At 42.7% G+C, this 15072-nt stretch overlaps 1 protein-coding gene across 1 annotated transcript; it reads left to right on the top strand.

Annotated features, from left to right (window-relative positions):
• Window positions 1–616: 616 nt before the first annotated feature.
• Window positions 617–12067, top strand: kcnj9 (potassium inwardly rectifying channel subfamily J member 9; the record flags this gene model as incomplete). The annotated part of the gene is made up of 8 exons (XM_083928202.1): window positions 617–725; window positions 1455–1878; window positions 3275–3488; window positions 5683–5884; window positions 6905–7097; window positions 7558–7755; window positions 10069–10199; window positions 11801–12067. The coding sequence occupies exons 2-8, from the start codon at window positions 1581–1583 to the stop codon at window positions 12065–12067; spliced, it is 1503 nt and encodes a 500-aa protein (XP_083784328.1). The 5' UTR covers window positions 617–725; window positions 1455–1580.
• Between the last annotated feature and the right edge of the window lie 3005 nt (window positions 12068–15072).

Below are 15072 nucleotides of genomic sequence, written 5' to 3'. Positions count from 1 at the left end.
GGAAATTGTTTCATTAGGGGGAAAAATAAGTTACAAATTATTTTTTTTATCGAATTTTAAGGTACGTGACATTTTTCTTGTTAAAGAGCCAAACATATCCTACACAAATAGGCTGTATTTGCATTTTAAAACTAAATAATTTATTAAAAAGAATCCAAATAATCGATATAATAGCCTCTAATGAGTCACTTCAACCGAACTATAAATCTGACATATGTATTTGATGTATTATGTGTGAGCTGCGTGCAGATGCAGAGGGAGATGACTCTGTTGAAACGAGGAGCGTCTGAGGCGGGCAGGCTTGATGTATAGGGGGGCTGGACCGATGACAGCATCCTCCGCCGCTCAGTGGCTCCACACCTGACTGACTCCATCAGATGCAAAGATGATGGAGCTCTCTACGCTGCCGGGTTATCCTATTGCCACCATTTCGCATGTCCGCTGCCCGACACATGTTCTCCAGATGCCATAATATCCGATCATTCAGGTGGACAGGGTGTTCGCTTTTTTATTTTTTTTGTGAATGCTGAGTGGACGGATCGAGGTGGCCTTTGTTTTCCTGGGGAGAAGGCGAACAGGAGTGGACTGATGCTGCGTCGCTGCTAAACACCAGAAATGGGTGTCATCGAACCAAGGCTGCCCGTCGCGGTTCGTTCTTGGACCGGATTTTCGTTTGTCTTATGATAAATCATCGGCCCGATCCAGGTCCTATAGGCGATGAGCAGGTAAGATTGCCTTCATTCTCAGCTGTCTGATATGAATCCGCAAGCGTAGCCTCGGCTTGTGTAGCCCATTGGTTGGCTAACAGGCACCCTATAGAGGTTATTTCGGATCCCATCCATCAGCCGTATGCGTCATCTTGATTGTCACCATCACTCTCCTCTTGCGTGCACCCCCCCGATTGTCCAAATGGACGCACATCAGGAGTCCATTTTACTGGGCTAATATGTCAAAAAATATACCATGTCCCACTGTACACACACACACACACACACACACACACGCACACAGTATCAATACCATAGATTTATATGGTACTTATGTAATAAATCCCAGCAGGCCTGTAGCATAAGCCAACCACATTTAACATAGCAGTAAGTGCCCTTACACAACACAAACACATACATACACACACACACACACACACATACACATTGCCTGTTCCCCAAGGTGCTTTATGAAACATGCTAAACAGAGAAACTGGCTCTATTATGCATATGCTACACTGTGCTCCAGGATTAAGCTACCTTTCTGAATAGATTTATTCTCCCTTCATGTCTAATTCTAAACACTTACAAAACTTTGTAAGAGCAACTTCAAACATTGTTATATCTCCTGAAATAGATCTTATTTCTTTTCAAGAAATCATTTTCCAGCCAATTACTGGGACACTAAAAACAACTAATCAATTACAGCACTTGATTTGATCATTGTGTTCTTCTCCTATGTTCCAGGCTTCAGTCAAGAAAACAAATGGTCCAATCAATAGCCTTTGGACTGAGTCTGCCATAGGGGGGTTATCAATAACACGCTAATACACCGGACATATATACACACACACACACACACACACACACGCCATGGCACTGGAGAACTCAGTCTTCCCCTCCTGTCCGGACACTCTATCACTCCCCGTTGAGGAAAAAGGGGAAAGGGAAGAAGTGGAGGTGGCCACCGAGGCCACCGCCTCCACCGGAGTCTTCAACCTATCGGGTGAGCTGGGCCCTGTCGTCACCACAGAGACAGCACTGTCACCTCCGCCCTTAGTCAAGGTCAGAAGGTCATTCCAGAACAAGCTGGCCGAGCGGGAGGCCACAGCCAATGAGCCCAGGAAGAAGATCCAGGGAACGGAGAAGGAGAGGGGACGATTTGGATGGGGTAAGGCACCCTGCATGTGACTCCCCGTCCTATTTCATGATGAAATTTCAGAAATGTTTCTATTTACTTTATTCAAGTCTGGAGAAACCCGAATGAAGGTTGCAAATACATCATTATTAGTAATCTATTCAGCTCCTCCAGAGCTTGGGAGCTATTGACTGACTTCAGAGTGTGCATCAATGTTTTCCCTCTCCCCCCTCCACACACACACACACACAAACTGCATATCGACTAAACCTGTGAGCCTCCTTCTCCTCAACACTGGTGCAATAGTTGTGACTCTCCTGTAATTTAGACCGTTCTGAAGTGGTTCATCCTTCAGCCATTTTGACAGTCTTGCACATCCTTTGTCATTAGGCGTCCGCAGTAGCACTGCCCTTTGTTTGCTCCAGTTTCTCTTCTCTTCACTGTACGCCCGTTAAAGAATTGGACGTTCATTGTTTTTGTGCGTGGATACTTTTAAGAGCACAGAATCAGACGATTGAGCTACAGTGGACCTTTGAATATCAAAAACATCAGTGACATAAGTTCCAGTTTGGTGCCACTTTCTCAAAAACAATAAAGAGCAAGGAGTTTTTTTTCCAATTTATACAAAAAATATCCACAAACAGGAAGACATTTATTGTAGAAAAGGCAGAGGCACTGATGTTTTGGGCCAAACTATTCCTTTAAACCTTAAGATGTGACTCTAGAGGTAGTAGAATAGACACGGTTACTGTACTATTCATTGTTGTTGTCAGGGGGAAAAAAGCAACTTAAAAAAAACGGCTTAATAGTTTTGCATCCTGCGTGTGTCATAAGCTCATTTGTGGCTGGGTACACCCACAGTAAAGAGGCTCTCACAGAAAAACAACATCTTTCCCCTTTAGGGTTGTACAGTAATTAAAGTTCAATGTTGTAGCTTTCTTCTCCGACTGTTTGATGATGTTGTCCTGTCGTACTTCATCTCCGCTTCTTCCGTCACCTGTCTGTTTTCATTTCTGTTATCCCGTCCTCACCAGCCTGACTTTCCTCTGTGCCACACTGCATCTCTCTAAGTCGTTTTGTCCCAGCGGCACCTTCCTCTGTTTATTCTCCAATCTCTCTTCAACTTGCATCCTCTGTCTGCAGTCAGAGTTGTATCTTCAGAAAGCGAAACTTCAGAAATGTAGAAAGGCGGCGTTTTTTGTTTTTGAAGTATTCTTAGAGGTTTTTTAAAGAGGTTTCTTGGAACATAGGGTTATGAAATGGAGAGGCACCACTGAATACTCGTCTTCAACCTTGTTTACGGCATAAAACAGCAACAAAACTCATGTTGCATGTGTTTTCTACAGAAGCTTTTCAGACCTCTGTAACCGTAGCGTGTGGCTTTTCCTCCTGTCTCACATGGTACCGCATCACCCCGTCTCTTCCCCAGCCCGGGCTCGGCGTAGGAGACAGCGGTATGTGGAGAAGAACGGCCGCTGCAATGTGCAGCACGGTAACATGCGGGAGACTTACCGCTACCTGACTGACATCTTCACCACGCTGGTGGACCTCAACTGGCGCTGCTCTCTCTTCGTTTTCGTCATGGCCTACGCTGTCACGTGGCTCTTCTTCGGGGCCATCTGGTACCTCATAGCCTACTGTAGGTAAGATTGTTGAGCAAAGGGGGAAGAAGAAGTTTATTTATTCAGATCTCTTCGGCCCTGAGCCATAGAGGAGTCCGTACACTTTCATTCTGCTTAAACCCTACTGTTACTAAATCCCAATGACAGTGAGCCAGATCAAAAGTCAAATGTTAATTTGTGAGCTTTAGAGTTTCTGGCAGGTAGATGTCAGAGCCCGTCTAGCTGTGGCTCCCTGTTTCCAGTCTTTGTGCTAAGCTAAAGTAACCGTCTCCCGGCTGTAGCTTCACACTACATACCTCTTGCGAAAGATGGAGTTCTATTTATCGTTGTGAAATGGCGCACAGTCACAACAAAAGGTGACAGTTAAGTTTAGGTACCAAGACAACTTGGTTTAGGTGCGAAAAAAGGTTGTAGTTTGGCTCCGGACGAAATTGCATACACAGTATATGAACAGTGACTCTGTGTCAGTGTCTGTATTTATTAATAACTCCTCTACTCTAGCTACATACAGTTGTTTAGAGAATATTATAGATCCAAGGCGGAACTGACAGAAGGGCAGGACTCAGAGAAAAGGTTGCAGTTACAAATCCATTTGCTACTTCAGCACCACGGACAGTGCCATGGATTTATCAATACACAGTTAAGCTACTAATTTTTCAGAGGCATGCTCAGGGCTTTAGATTCTTGCTTATACAAACCTCAGTCAGATAAAAGATTAATGAGTCAGGCAGGGCTTACATATTCAACTACACAACCTCTCTGTCCCTGCACACTCTCTGTTACTAGGGGATGGAGGGGGGGTGGGGGGGTGGCATGGCCTGGAAACAAAACGAGACCTCACCCCTCTCCCATTTCCGATTTCCCGCGGCTTGACATTGCATTGACAATCACAACCTTGTTTCTGGTGGTCGGCTGGTTTAAGACGACAGTGTAAAGCGTCCAGTGTGCAGGGCCGTTCAGTGGGGTTTTACTGGGTCACCAAACTCAGGTCAAACAGTTAAACTAGACAGGGCTGATCAAATATAACTTGGTATTCTGTAACTGTGTTGTTTTCTAAAATAATTTCATAAAAGCATTTTAGTGTGCTGTTTAGCTGTAATTTAAGAAAGTTGGTGACCCGGCCACTGTTGTTTTCCACTGACCAAGCTCCACTTTTTCTTTGCTGTGATTGGTTGTAAGTCTAGAAGCATTTTGCTCCGCACTGCTGATAAAATCGGATTCGACCTAAAAGCACAAATGCGCATTTGAGATTAGTCTTGCGATGCCAGGCTAGGGATGGCAGTTAAGGGACATGCATTTTGCAAAAATGGCCAATGGAATCAAATCTTCTACCGGGTATAAGAGTAGTATCGATCATCTCACCAAACTCTCAGCGAGAAAGCAATCATATTTCCCAAAATGTCCTCTAATGCAATAATGACGAGGCAACACTTCCTTTTTAATTGTTCAAAGATGGAGGAAGATACTGAGAGACCGGTATTAGAAGACATTTCTGCAACAAAGGCCAAAAAAAAAGGCCCAATTTTTCAGCCAAAAAAGCAGATGACAAGGCAGTATTAATATTACAGTGCATTTAATCACGATGAGTTCCTCACTAGACGCATCTGCTGGATCCTCACTCTAATTAGCTAACGTATTCATCTCGTAAAACTGTGCCCTCTTTATATCAATTACAGGCCACCTTAAGCTGTGCCAGAGAGCTGTCGGTGTTATTGCACTTCCTTGGTCACCAACACGGGTCGATAAAAGTCATATATTGTATAAATTACCTAACACCACTTTCATTAATTAGCTCTCTCTCTCTGGCTGGAGCCGTGTTAATCAGGGACATTAGCCTGTGCAGAATAGTTTGAAAGGAAATCCGCAGACTCTTAGTGCCAGCGGACTGATAAACCATCATAGTGAAGATGCTGTATGTCATGGTACATGATGGAAAAAGTAGGTTTTTGCAGCATCAACAAAAAGTGACAGCGCGGTTGTCAGGTTAAACATTATGGTTAATGTGAGGATTACTTCTCAGTCATTAATGTAATTGGCTGAAAGGTGATTGTAAATATAAAGGGAGAGGCGACTCGTCAACCTCAGACTTCTGCACCCCTGTTCTAAGAATATAAATCTTCTTGCTCTCTGTCTATTTCTCTCTCTTGACACCCACTTAGTCACCCTCCCCCCCTCCCCTTCTTCACACATTCTCCTCTTTTCTTTCCTCCCAAAGGGGGGATCTGGACCATCTGGAGGATGAGGCGTGGACGCCGTGCGTCAACAATGTCAACGGCTTCATCTCGGCCTTCCTCTTCTCCATCGAGACGGAGACCACCATTGGCTACGGCCACCGCGTCATCACCGACCAGTGTCCAGTGGGCACCATGCTGCTGCTGCTGCAAGCTATACTGGGCTCAATGGTCAACGCCTTCATGGTGAGCACCCGGGCTGGCACCTTACTGAGAGATGTGAAAATCATATTCAGTCAGACAGTAATAGCAAAAATGATTCAGATTCTGCAGGCATGATGTACCGTGAACAATAGTATTGATAAAGAATATTTTGGGTTCATTTGAGGAAAATAAAATGTTATTTCCCTCTCTGCATCTTAGATTGATTTTGAGATTATTAGACTTAACAGAAATTGTTTCATTTACCTCTAAATGTTTCGATATTTGGTGATGAAACCTAAAATGACAGGATAAAATCATTGAAACATATTATTATAGCATGTTATAATGATAAAATATCAATTGAAATCACATATGGCTGAAGTATTTAATCTCAGTCATTTATAGGCAGCCTGAACGCAACCTGGATGTCTTTGCTATACTGCCACTGTAGTATTAATGTGTTTCAGTGACAATCAAACCTGCTCTAGAACATCAGGAGGTCAGGTTAAAGAAAAAAGAAAAAGCATACAAATCTGACTCTCAGACTCCAGCCTAGAGCTTAGAGAGAAGAGTGTACGCAATCAATACTATGCAGATGAAATGACACTAAAGTGGTGCAGATGGTACGCCTCCTGCAAAAGAATATTTACTTTGAAAGTGCTGATGGAGCTGGATTTTTCCCACAAAGTAAGCACTCTTTTGATTAGGATGATTCCGCGCACCGGTGTCCGAGCACAATCTCGTTTATGCATGTTTACGAGCTGGAAACATGCCATGATAGCAACCGGGCCGTTTGGCTATTCATATAAAAGAAATCAAGTGTCAGTACTGTGCTTTAACATTGAGAACCGGATATAACAAGCTCTATTGACAAAACGAGCCGTGTTCGTATTCAGCAGTCATGATGAATGTTCACACCTGTACAGTCTGCATGAGTGTAAATTATGCAGAATAAAAGATGTCTTTTGCAGCTGTTGCAAATATTTGACGCTTTTGCACTCGCACTGTCTGCAGAGTCTGTTTCACCTCTCCTTTACCGTCCCCTCCCTCCTCTCGGTCCAGGTCGGCTGTATGTTTGTGAAGATCTCGCAGCCCAACAAACGGGCAGAGACGCTGGTGTTCTCCAAACACGCCGTCATCTCCCTGAGAGACGACAAGCTCTGTCTGATGTTCAGGGTGGGCGACCTCAGGAGCTCCCACATCGTAGGGGCCAACATGAGGGCCAAGCTCATCAAGTCCAAACAGACTCAGGAGGGTGAGACCATTAATGATAGCACTGGTACTTTCTACTCACTACCAACGCTGTAGTGACTCCACTACTCATTGCTACTGCTTCCACTATGACACCTGCACCTTTACTACAACATCAGAGGCAGAGAGACTACCTAGTAATACAAAACAATACAAAACTACCTAAGGACTTTTGTAACAAGTAGCCTTTAGGATGTCCTTTCCCTTTTTTTGAGGCCATTTTGAAAGAAAGAATGCCTTTATTCGTCCCGCAAGGGTCACACACATACAGGCTCAAAATACACACATGCACAAACAGTAGTTTATGTTTGATGAATGATTCCTGAAAAGAATTAAAAGCAGTTTTGTTCTGTTGATGGCTTTCTGAACAGAATCCGACATACACTATAAAACTGTGTCGTCCGGATCTTGATTTCATCCTCTCCGTTCCCTCCCTTCACCTCCTACCTTATTGTCTCCTTCAGGTGAGTTCATCCCTCTGGACCAGACAGACATCAGCGTGGGCTTTGAGACGGGCGATGACCGTCTCTTTCTGGTCTCTCCGCTGGTGATCTCCCATGAGATCGACGTACATTCGCCCTTCTGGGACATGTCGCAGTCCCAGCTGGAAAAGGAGGACTTTGAGATCGTGGTCATCCTGGAGGGAATGGTGGAGGCGACCGGTGAGGAACGGGTTAAACGTTGTTCTGAAGCAGGGAGCAGAGAGAGACCTAAATTATGCAGCACAGTGGTCCTCTAGGAGCAGGGTTCCCGTCCCATGTTCTAAAGTAATGAGAACCGCAAACATCATCATCTAAAAATCATCCCTGGTAAATCCTTTGAGCTGCACTCAACGTTGAGAGCATTAATATAGCAGTAAACAAATATCTGCTATGTAAAGATACAGTGGACTCTTCTTTGTGTGCTGTAATCCCAGTTTCTCTGCTGTCAGTTTGAGAAAATAACCAACATGAAAATTCAAATTCAAATTCAAAAAACTTTATTTGTCCCCGGGGGGCAATTCAGGAAACATTGTTTGTTGGACACACAAACACGCAGTTGCATGCTGAGGTATATGCCCAGTATCTGCAGTCACACGACCACCGTGCATTATAGCTAACGCGCCCTTAAATGACTGAGCGGGAAATTATTTCATGTTCAAATGTTAATATATGATAATATGTGCTGTTACAAATCAATGCAGTCCTGGAAATAGTGAAAAAATAAATAAATGCAGCTATATTAAGAGGATTATGTTTTAAAAAAATGTACAATCTACAAGCAGAATAGCTCATACGGTAATAAGAATAAAGATGTAGATATAAAATGATCAAACTGTTCTATAATATAACAATATATATTTTTTGTGTGGAAAATAATAACTTGAAATTGAATTTGCTGTAAAGTTCGAACGGCCTCTGTGCTGTAAATGTTTGGCTGCAGTATTGAGCATTAGGAAATGAGTCTTGTAGATGCATACAACTGTCTGGTTTTACAGTAATGCCATCACTGTTTTACACAAAGCAAAGCCCGTCCACAGCCGTCCATTAGAAAATGAGTTTCTTCGTTCAGAATGTCTGAATTTACATCTGCAATTGATTGTTTTAGAGCTCTCCGTCTCTTCTCGGTCTTTTCAGGAAGCTTTTAGAGCATTATGATGTTGAGATTACAGAGGAAATATACATGTACGTATCTTTAAAGGCCTGAGTGAATGTCTTATATAACCGGGAACAAAAGTGGAGAGTAATCACTGGAGCAGGTGATCTTAAGAGGGATGTTTTTGTGTTCTTATACTGCCCGTCCTCATCACCTAATGTCGACAAAAGGAGCAGTCGTTCAACACTTTTGACAGAGATTCAAATGTGTTACAGTGTATTAGAGCTCCAATTAATGATCATTTCCGTTGTTGGTTAATCTGACCATTATTTTCTCAGTTAATCGATTAGTTGTTTGATCTTTAAAATGTCAGAAAATGGTCCAATGTGTCTCCTAAAACCCAGGATGACGTCCTCAAATGTCCTTGTTTTGATATTGCGTTTACTATCAATATCATCAAACCAGAAAATATCAATTCAAGGAGCTGAAATCACCGAATTTTACATTTTTCTTACAAAAAGAACTCAAACAGATGAATCAGTCATCAAAATAGTTGGCGATGAGTTTAATAGTTGACAGCTAATGGATACGTGATCGCAGCATATGCAAAGAGGTGTCTTAGCAGGCGGAGAGCCCACCGCCATCCCCACACCAGCTAATGTGTGTCAGTGAACACTCATCTGCCCTTGAGCAAGGCGCGGACGCCTTATGGACTAACTCGCTGTTAGTCACGCTTTGTTCTGGATTCACACAAATTTCAGGTTTCTCCCTAGCCTTAGGAGAATTTTTTTACCAAATGTATGAAACCTTTAAGAGGTCTGGATTCACGGTTTACTGAGTGTGGAAATCATTCACAGCAGCTGGGCTCACAGAGGCCATATTTAGAAGCTGAGTTTAGCACCTGTTATACTTATATTCTTCCTATTCTTGGCTACACTGGCTTGTACCGGTTTAAAAAAACAGACAGTTTAAAGCGCATAAACAGAGTCTTGCAGTTACCTGTACTGTGTGAGGGTTTAGATGGCCTGTATTTAACCTTTCTTCTGTCTTATGTCAGATTCATTCTGAGAGGACAATATACTCAACCGTTCCTCCCTGTTTGGCAGAGATTCAGTGTATCAGAGGTATTCATGATGCGTCTTCCATGAGGTAAAGGTGGCCTCTCGGCCTACTCCAAATATCGATTCCCTTAGTCAGAGTGCGGTGGAGAGTAACAAAGAAGTAGCCAGCAGTCAGAGCTCGGCTGCACGGAAAATTCATTACAACTTTGTGACTAAATGAACTATCTCTGCGAGTTTTAGGTGTGGACTCCAGTTATTTCCTTTCATGGATCACAAAGGCCTGAATAAATATTGTGTGGTGTAATGAATGCATCAGTGTGCTCGTGTTTGTGTGTGCAGGGATGACGTGCCAGGCGAGGAGCTCTTATCTAGCGGAGGAGGTGTTGTGGGGTCACAGGTTTAGCCCGATGATGTTGCTGGCAGAGGGCTTCTTTGACATCGACTACGGCGCCTTTCATCACACGTTTGAGGTAACATCTTTGGAATTAGGGGATCAACCCCTGTCTTATATAGGTGGGTTTAATTTGGTAACCGGGGGAAACATATGAAATAGGGATCACAATGAAGTTTAGTAGCAGACAATGCTTTAACACTTAAACATTCTCATGAATGCCAAACTTTTCTGCCATTTTCTTTTGCAAACCTAGCAGTTATTCCATCAACCACCAAGTGTTTGAGTAAGGAAACCTGGAGCAACTTGCTGTTATCCCTATTTTTGTCTCCACCCACATGTATAGCCAACAGCTTCTAACTCAAGTATTTATTTCATGTTTATTTTGCTAGGGACAGGTGCATAGCATGGATCAATGCCACACGCCAAAGCTTTTAGAGCCTATGTGCCTATCCCTAAGCTTTCATACAAATGCACACCAACGCAGCAGGAAAACACAAACGAAACAACACAGAGCACAAACAGTAATACAATAACAACATGCTAGCAATCTAATAAAAAGCAATAAAAAGCACCTGTAGCATGACTACATGTACATGACCTGTCTTTCAAACTGCTTCAGCGTGAGTTTAAGATGATTTGATTCATGGTCCATTTTGACTTCACTGGGTGAGTTCCACATATTGATCCCTGAAGAATGTTTTACCCAGAGATGTAGAAATTAACATGAAAAGGGTATACTGATCAAGTTAAATGCATCGTATAAAGGAATAGTTTGACATTTTGTGACATACACTTATTCGTTTTCTGCAGCTGGTTAGCTTAGCTTAGCATGACGGCTGGAAACAGAAGCATTTTGTCCAAAGGTAACAAAATCCACCACCACGTGCGTTGACTGGGTGAGTCGACGCTGTTTGTATCGCACCCTCCAAGACTCCATGAAATTATTATAAAACCACCAATCAACAAACCAAACATAAAAGTTCCCACACCGTCTAGAACATCAAATTCAAGGACTTTGCAAGGAATTTCCAGGCCCTATTCCCTCAAATCAAGGATCCTACATAGTCTGAGTGTTGCAACACAGTGACAGATTAAACACAAGATACGTCATGTTAATTAGTGAGCTTTAGAGGTGCTGGTAGGCATGTTTTGTTACCTTTAGACAGAGCCAGACCAGTGGTTTCCCTCTGTTTCCAGTCTAAACTCAGCTAAGCTGTGTCTGGCTGTAACCTCATATTTGGTGTACAGTAATAAGAGCGGCATCAATGTCTTTATATAACTCTCAGCAAAACAGCAAAAAAATAGAAAACTAAAAGGGCAATCGGAGAGCACAGATCTCACATTGTTAACCAAAGGGAAAAATAATTTCTCTTTATCTAATAATCTATCCACCCTGTGATTCGGATTCGGATACCCCTCCACCAAATTTCATGGAAATTGGGTCAGTAATTTTGCCGCGATCCTGTTGCCAAAGGACAAACAAACATTATTTCCTTGGTGAAGGTAATAAATGTATTTCCCAAAATGTAGTTTATGGTTCTATTTACGTAACTAAAATCTAACTCTGGGAATGGGGCTTCTTCTTGCGCTCCTGGTAATAATAATATGGTCATCACGTGGACGTTTGAAATGTGAGTGTAGTGATTTGACTGACTCTAAGGTTTCCTCTCCTCCAAGGTGGTCACGCCCTCCTGCTCGGCACGAGAGCTCTCACTGGCTGCAGCCAGACTCGACGCTCACCTCTACTGGTCCATCTCCAGCAAGCTGGATGAAGAGCCCACGCTGACAAATGAGGCGTCCAAGCAGCCCGACAGCGGCTCGGCCAGCAGCAAAGGAGGGGAGCCCACCTTCATCGTCGGAGAAATGACGGACATCCAGGAGCAAACGGGACTGGGCGAGCTGAACGGCAGCGTCACCACCGACCAATCCGAGTCAGAAGCCTAGGACAGAATGTTTACAAAGACCTTTCACCACCTCACCACGATTAGTTTGCAAATCTTTTCTTTTCGAGGCAAATGAGTAGTTTTGTTAGGGCCAGTTCTACAGTATATGCCATATCTTATGTGAAATAGTTTATTTCTTGATATTTTTGTCTTTTATCTATACGTTGATCTTTGTTACAAGTGTACAATATGTGTGCTATGTTCTTTCTTTTTTCTTTTTTCAATCTGTTGCGTTAGCTCTAATCACCCTTGCCTATATCGACATCTAAATAACAATACTATGCTTTAAGTGGGGTCAACAATAGTATATATCCAGTGGACTAGGACAGAATGATCCCAAAACAGATGACGAGGCGGTTGCTTGTGTAGAGTTACACTTGTGGATTATTCACATTTAAAATAGTGCATAGATGCTTTATCTTCACATGCGCATGAATAGCACTACTAGACGATATTGAAGTATCAAGACTGAAATTGTAGTAACTTCAAATTTCTGTAGTTGCGAAGAGTTACTGTACATCAATCAGGTGTTAACAGGGTGGGAAACTATAGCCCAACCCAGCCTATTTGTATACTCTGCTAGAAACTTGATTTAGCCATGTTGGAAACATCTATTTGGATTAAAGAATATTATAAAAGTAGGCGGTGGACACCAAAGCTGGTATCCTGCCCTGGGTGTACACCCTTTATTATCTTCTTTAGGCACAGAGTATTATGTTTGTTTCCTAAAGAGTAACCTAACACCAGGCTGAAAAGCAGTGTTTTGCTGCCCTCTGTGGTAGAACGGTTCAAGCGTGTGTGACCTCTGACCATGATCGCTGACGCAGGCTGACGAGTTAAACCACAGGAGGTCAGCCAAAAGAAGATGGAACTAACTCTTTAATTACACCGGTATCTAATTGCTGACATTCCTAACTGCACTCTCACATTATGGTGACTAGGGTATCTATACAGGTGAACACTGGCGCGTGTTTGTGGATTTGTGTAACAGACGGCGTGTGTAGCACGAGGATGATCTCTCTTTTGTTCCCAGCCAAGTAGAAATTAAAAGCACAACAGTGTCCTGCTCAATCAGCCCAGACTCCTGCTTCTGCTGCTGTGTATATATGTGGCCATTTTTACTTGGTGTTTTTAATATGTAATATAAGACTTCAATTAGAGTTAATAAACTGCAGTATATTCCAGAGTCATTGTCTCAGATCGTGTGATGTTCTGCAGCGGGGCTACACATAAAATATGCTATATGTACATATACTGTGCATACTGAAGTGCTGAAGCCGCTGAGCTGAGAGAGATGAAATGTTTGGAAGAAAACAGACTGGTACAATGTACAACGTACTATATGTGATGTGAGATTAATACAGCTGTCATGCTAATTACATACATTCTTTCATCTTCAACCACTTATCCCGGGGTCGGGGTCAGGGGGTGCTGGAGCCGATCCCAGCTGACATCGGGCGTGAGGCGGGGTACACCCTGGACAGGACGCCAGTCTATCACAGGGCACATAGAGACGAACAGAGACAGACAACCATTCACACCTACGGGCGATTTTTAGAGTCATCAATTAAACTAACACGTGCACGTCTTTGGATTGTGGGAGGAAACCGGAGAACCCGGAGAAAACCCACGCTGACACGGGGAGAACATGCAAACTCCACACAGAAAGGCCCAGGCCTACGTTTAGAGAGTGAACTGAATCTACTGTAATTTGTGTTGTTCAGAAATTAGGAACTATTACAGACTTACAAATGAGGAGAAGTGAATATATGGATCATCGGGACACTCAACAGATTACTTTCCAATTATTATTTTTACCTTTCTCAAGGACCCTCAAAGCAGTTCTGCCCTTTAGACCATGGACTACCATAGTTTTGTCCTATTGAACCTGATAGATCTTTTCAGCCTGCAGTACAGATATATAATAAGTGAAGTGCATTGGTGACGCTCTTTCACTTGAGTAAAAGTAGTAATGACACAAGAGAAAAATAATTTATTACAAGGAAAAGTCCTGCATTATCATTTTTGACAACAACTCTTACTTTGAGGTATTATTTTACAGGCTGGTCCCTTGTCAGTGTGTTATTTTTTAATATTTTTTAATTATTTTAAAAGCTGAATATGTTATGACTAATAATGACTAGTAGCTGTAGCTGTTAAATGAAGAAAATGTAGTAAAAAGTACAATGTCTACCTCTAAAATGCAGTACAAGTATAAATTAGCATGAAATGTAAAACAATCAAGTACCTCAATTGTACTCAGGTTCAGTATTTGAGTGAATGCACTTTTACTTTCCACCACTGCTGTTAGCTTCATCTATCTAAATCTATCTCATCTATCTCTATGATGCATCTGTTGATGTATCAGAGGAGTGTGATAAAAAAAGTGATCAATTGCTCAGGCACAAGTTTAAAGAAGTTGCTTTACTGCATTTTAAAAAAACACACGTTTATGATCATTTTGTGTCATCACCACTGATTTCCTAGTAGGTTAGTATTTGACTAAAAGCCCATATGGAGCATAATGAAGCCCTGCAGCGTGGTGTGTCTCATTAGAAATTCCAAGCTGGATTTCAGCAGCAGAAGTCAGCATATTGAGTTACTAGGCAGAATCGTGGCTTCAAAGAAATGTGTGTGTTTCTCCGTCTTGGCTGCTAGATGGCGATAAAGATCCCACGCTTCTTCCTCCAGCCACTCACACAGCCCTATTGGTGTGTAATGAGATGGGGTCCCTGTCTCAGCTGTCTCCTAGGCAACCACGGCTGGGGACAGGGAGAGGGCAGAGTGTGCTCGTGTGAATGTGTGTGTGTGTGTGTGTGTATGTGTGTTAATATGTGTTTGAAGTGGACCCTCACAAGTGATCGACGGGGAGTTTATGACGATTGCCAGAGAGTTCGTGTGACGTCGTTGGTATTTGTGTAAGAATGGACGATGATGGTGCACAGCAGTGACCTTCAGGCGCAAAACAGCGAATGCCCTTCACACTGTAAAATAAGTCGTGAAGGA

The sequence above is a fragment of the Echiichthys vipera genome (genome assembly GCF_963691815.1).
Source record: "Echiichthys vipera genome assembly, chromosome: 15".
NCBI lineage: Eukaryota > Metazoa > Chordata > Actinopteri > Perciformes > Trachinidae > Echiichthys > Echiichthys vipera.
Note: the sequence above shows the minus strand (reverse complement) of the source record. Positions and strands in the feature narration are given on the sequence as shown.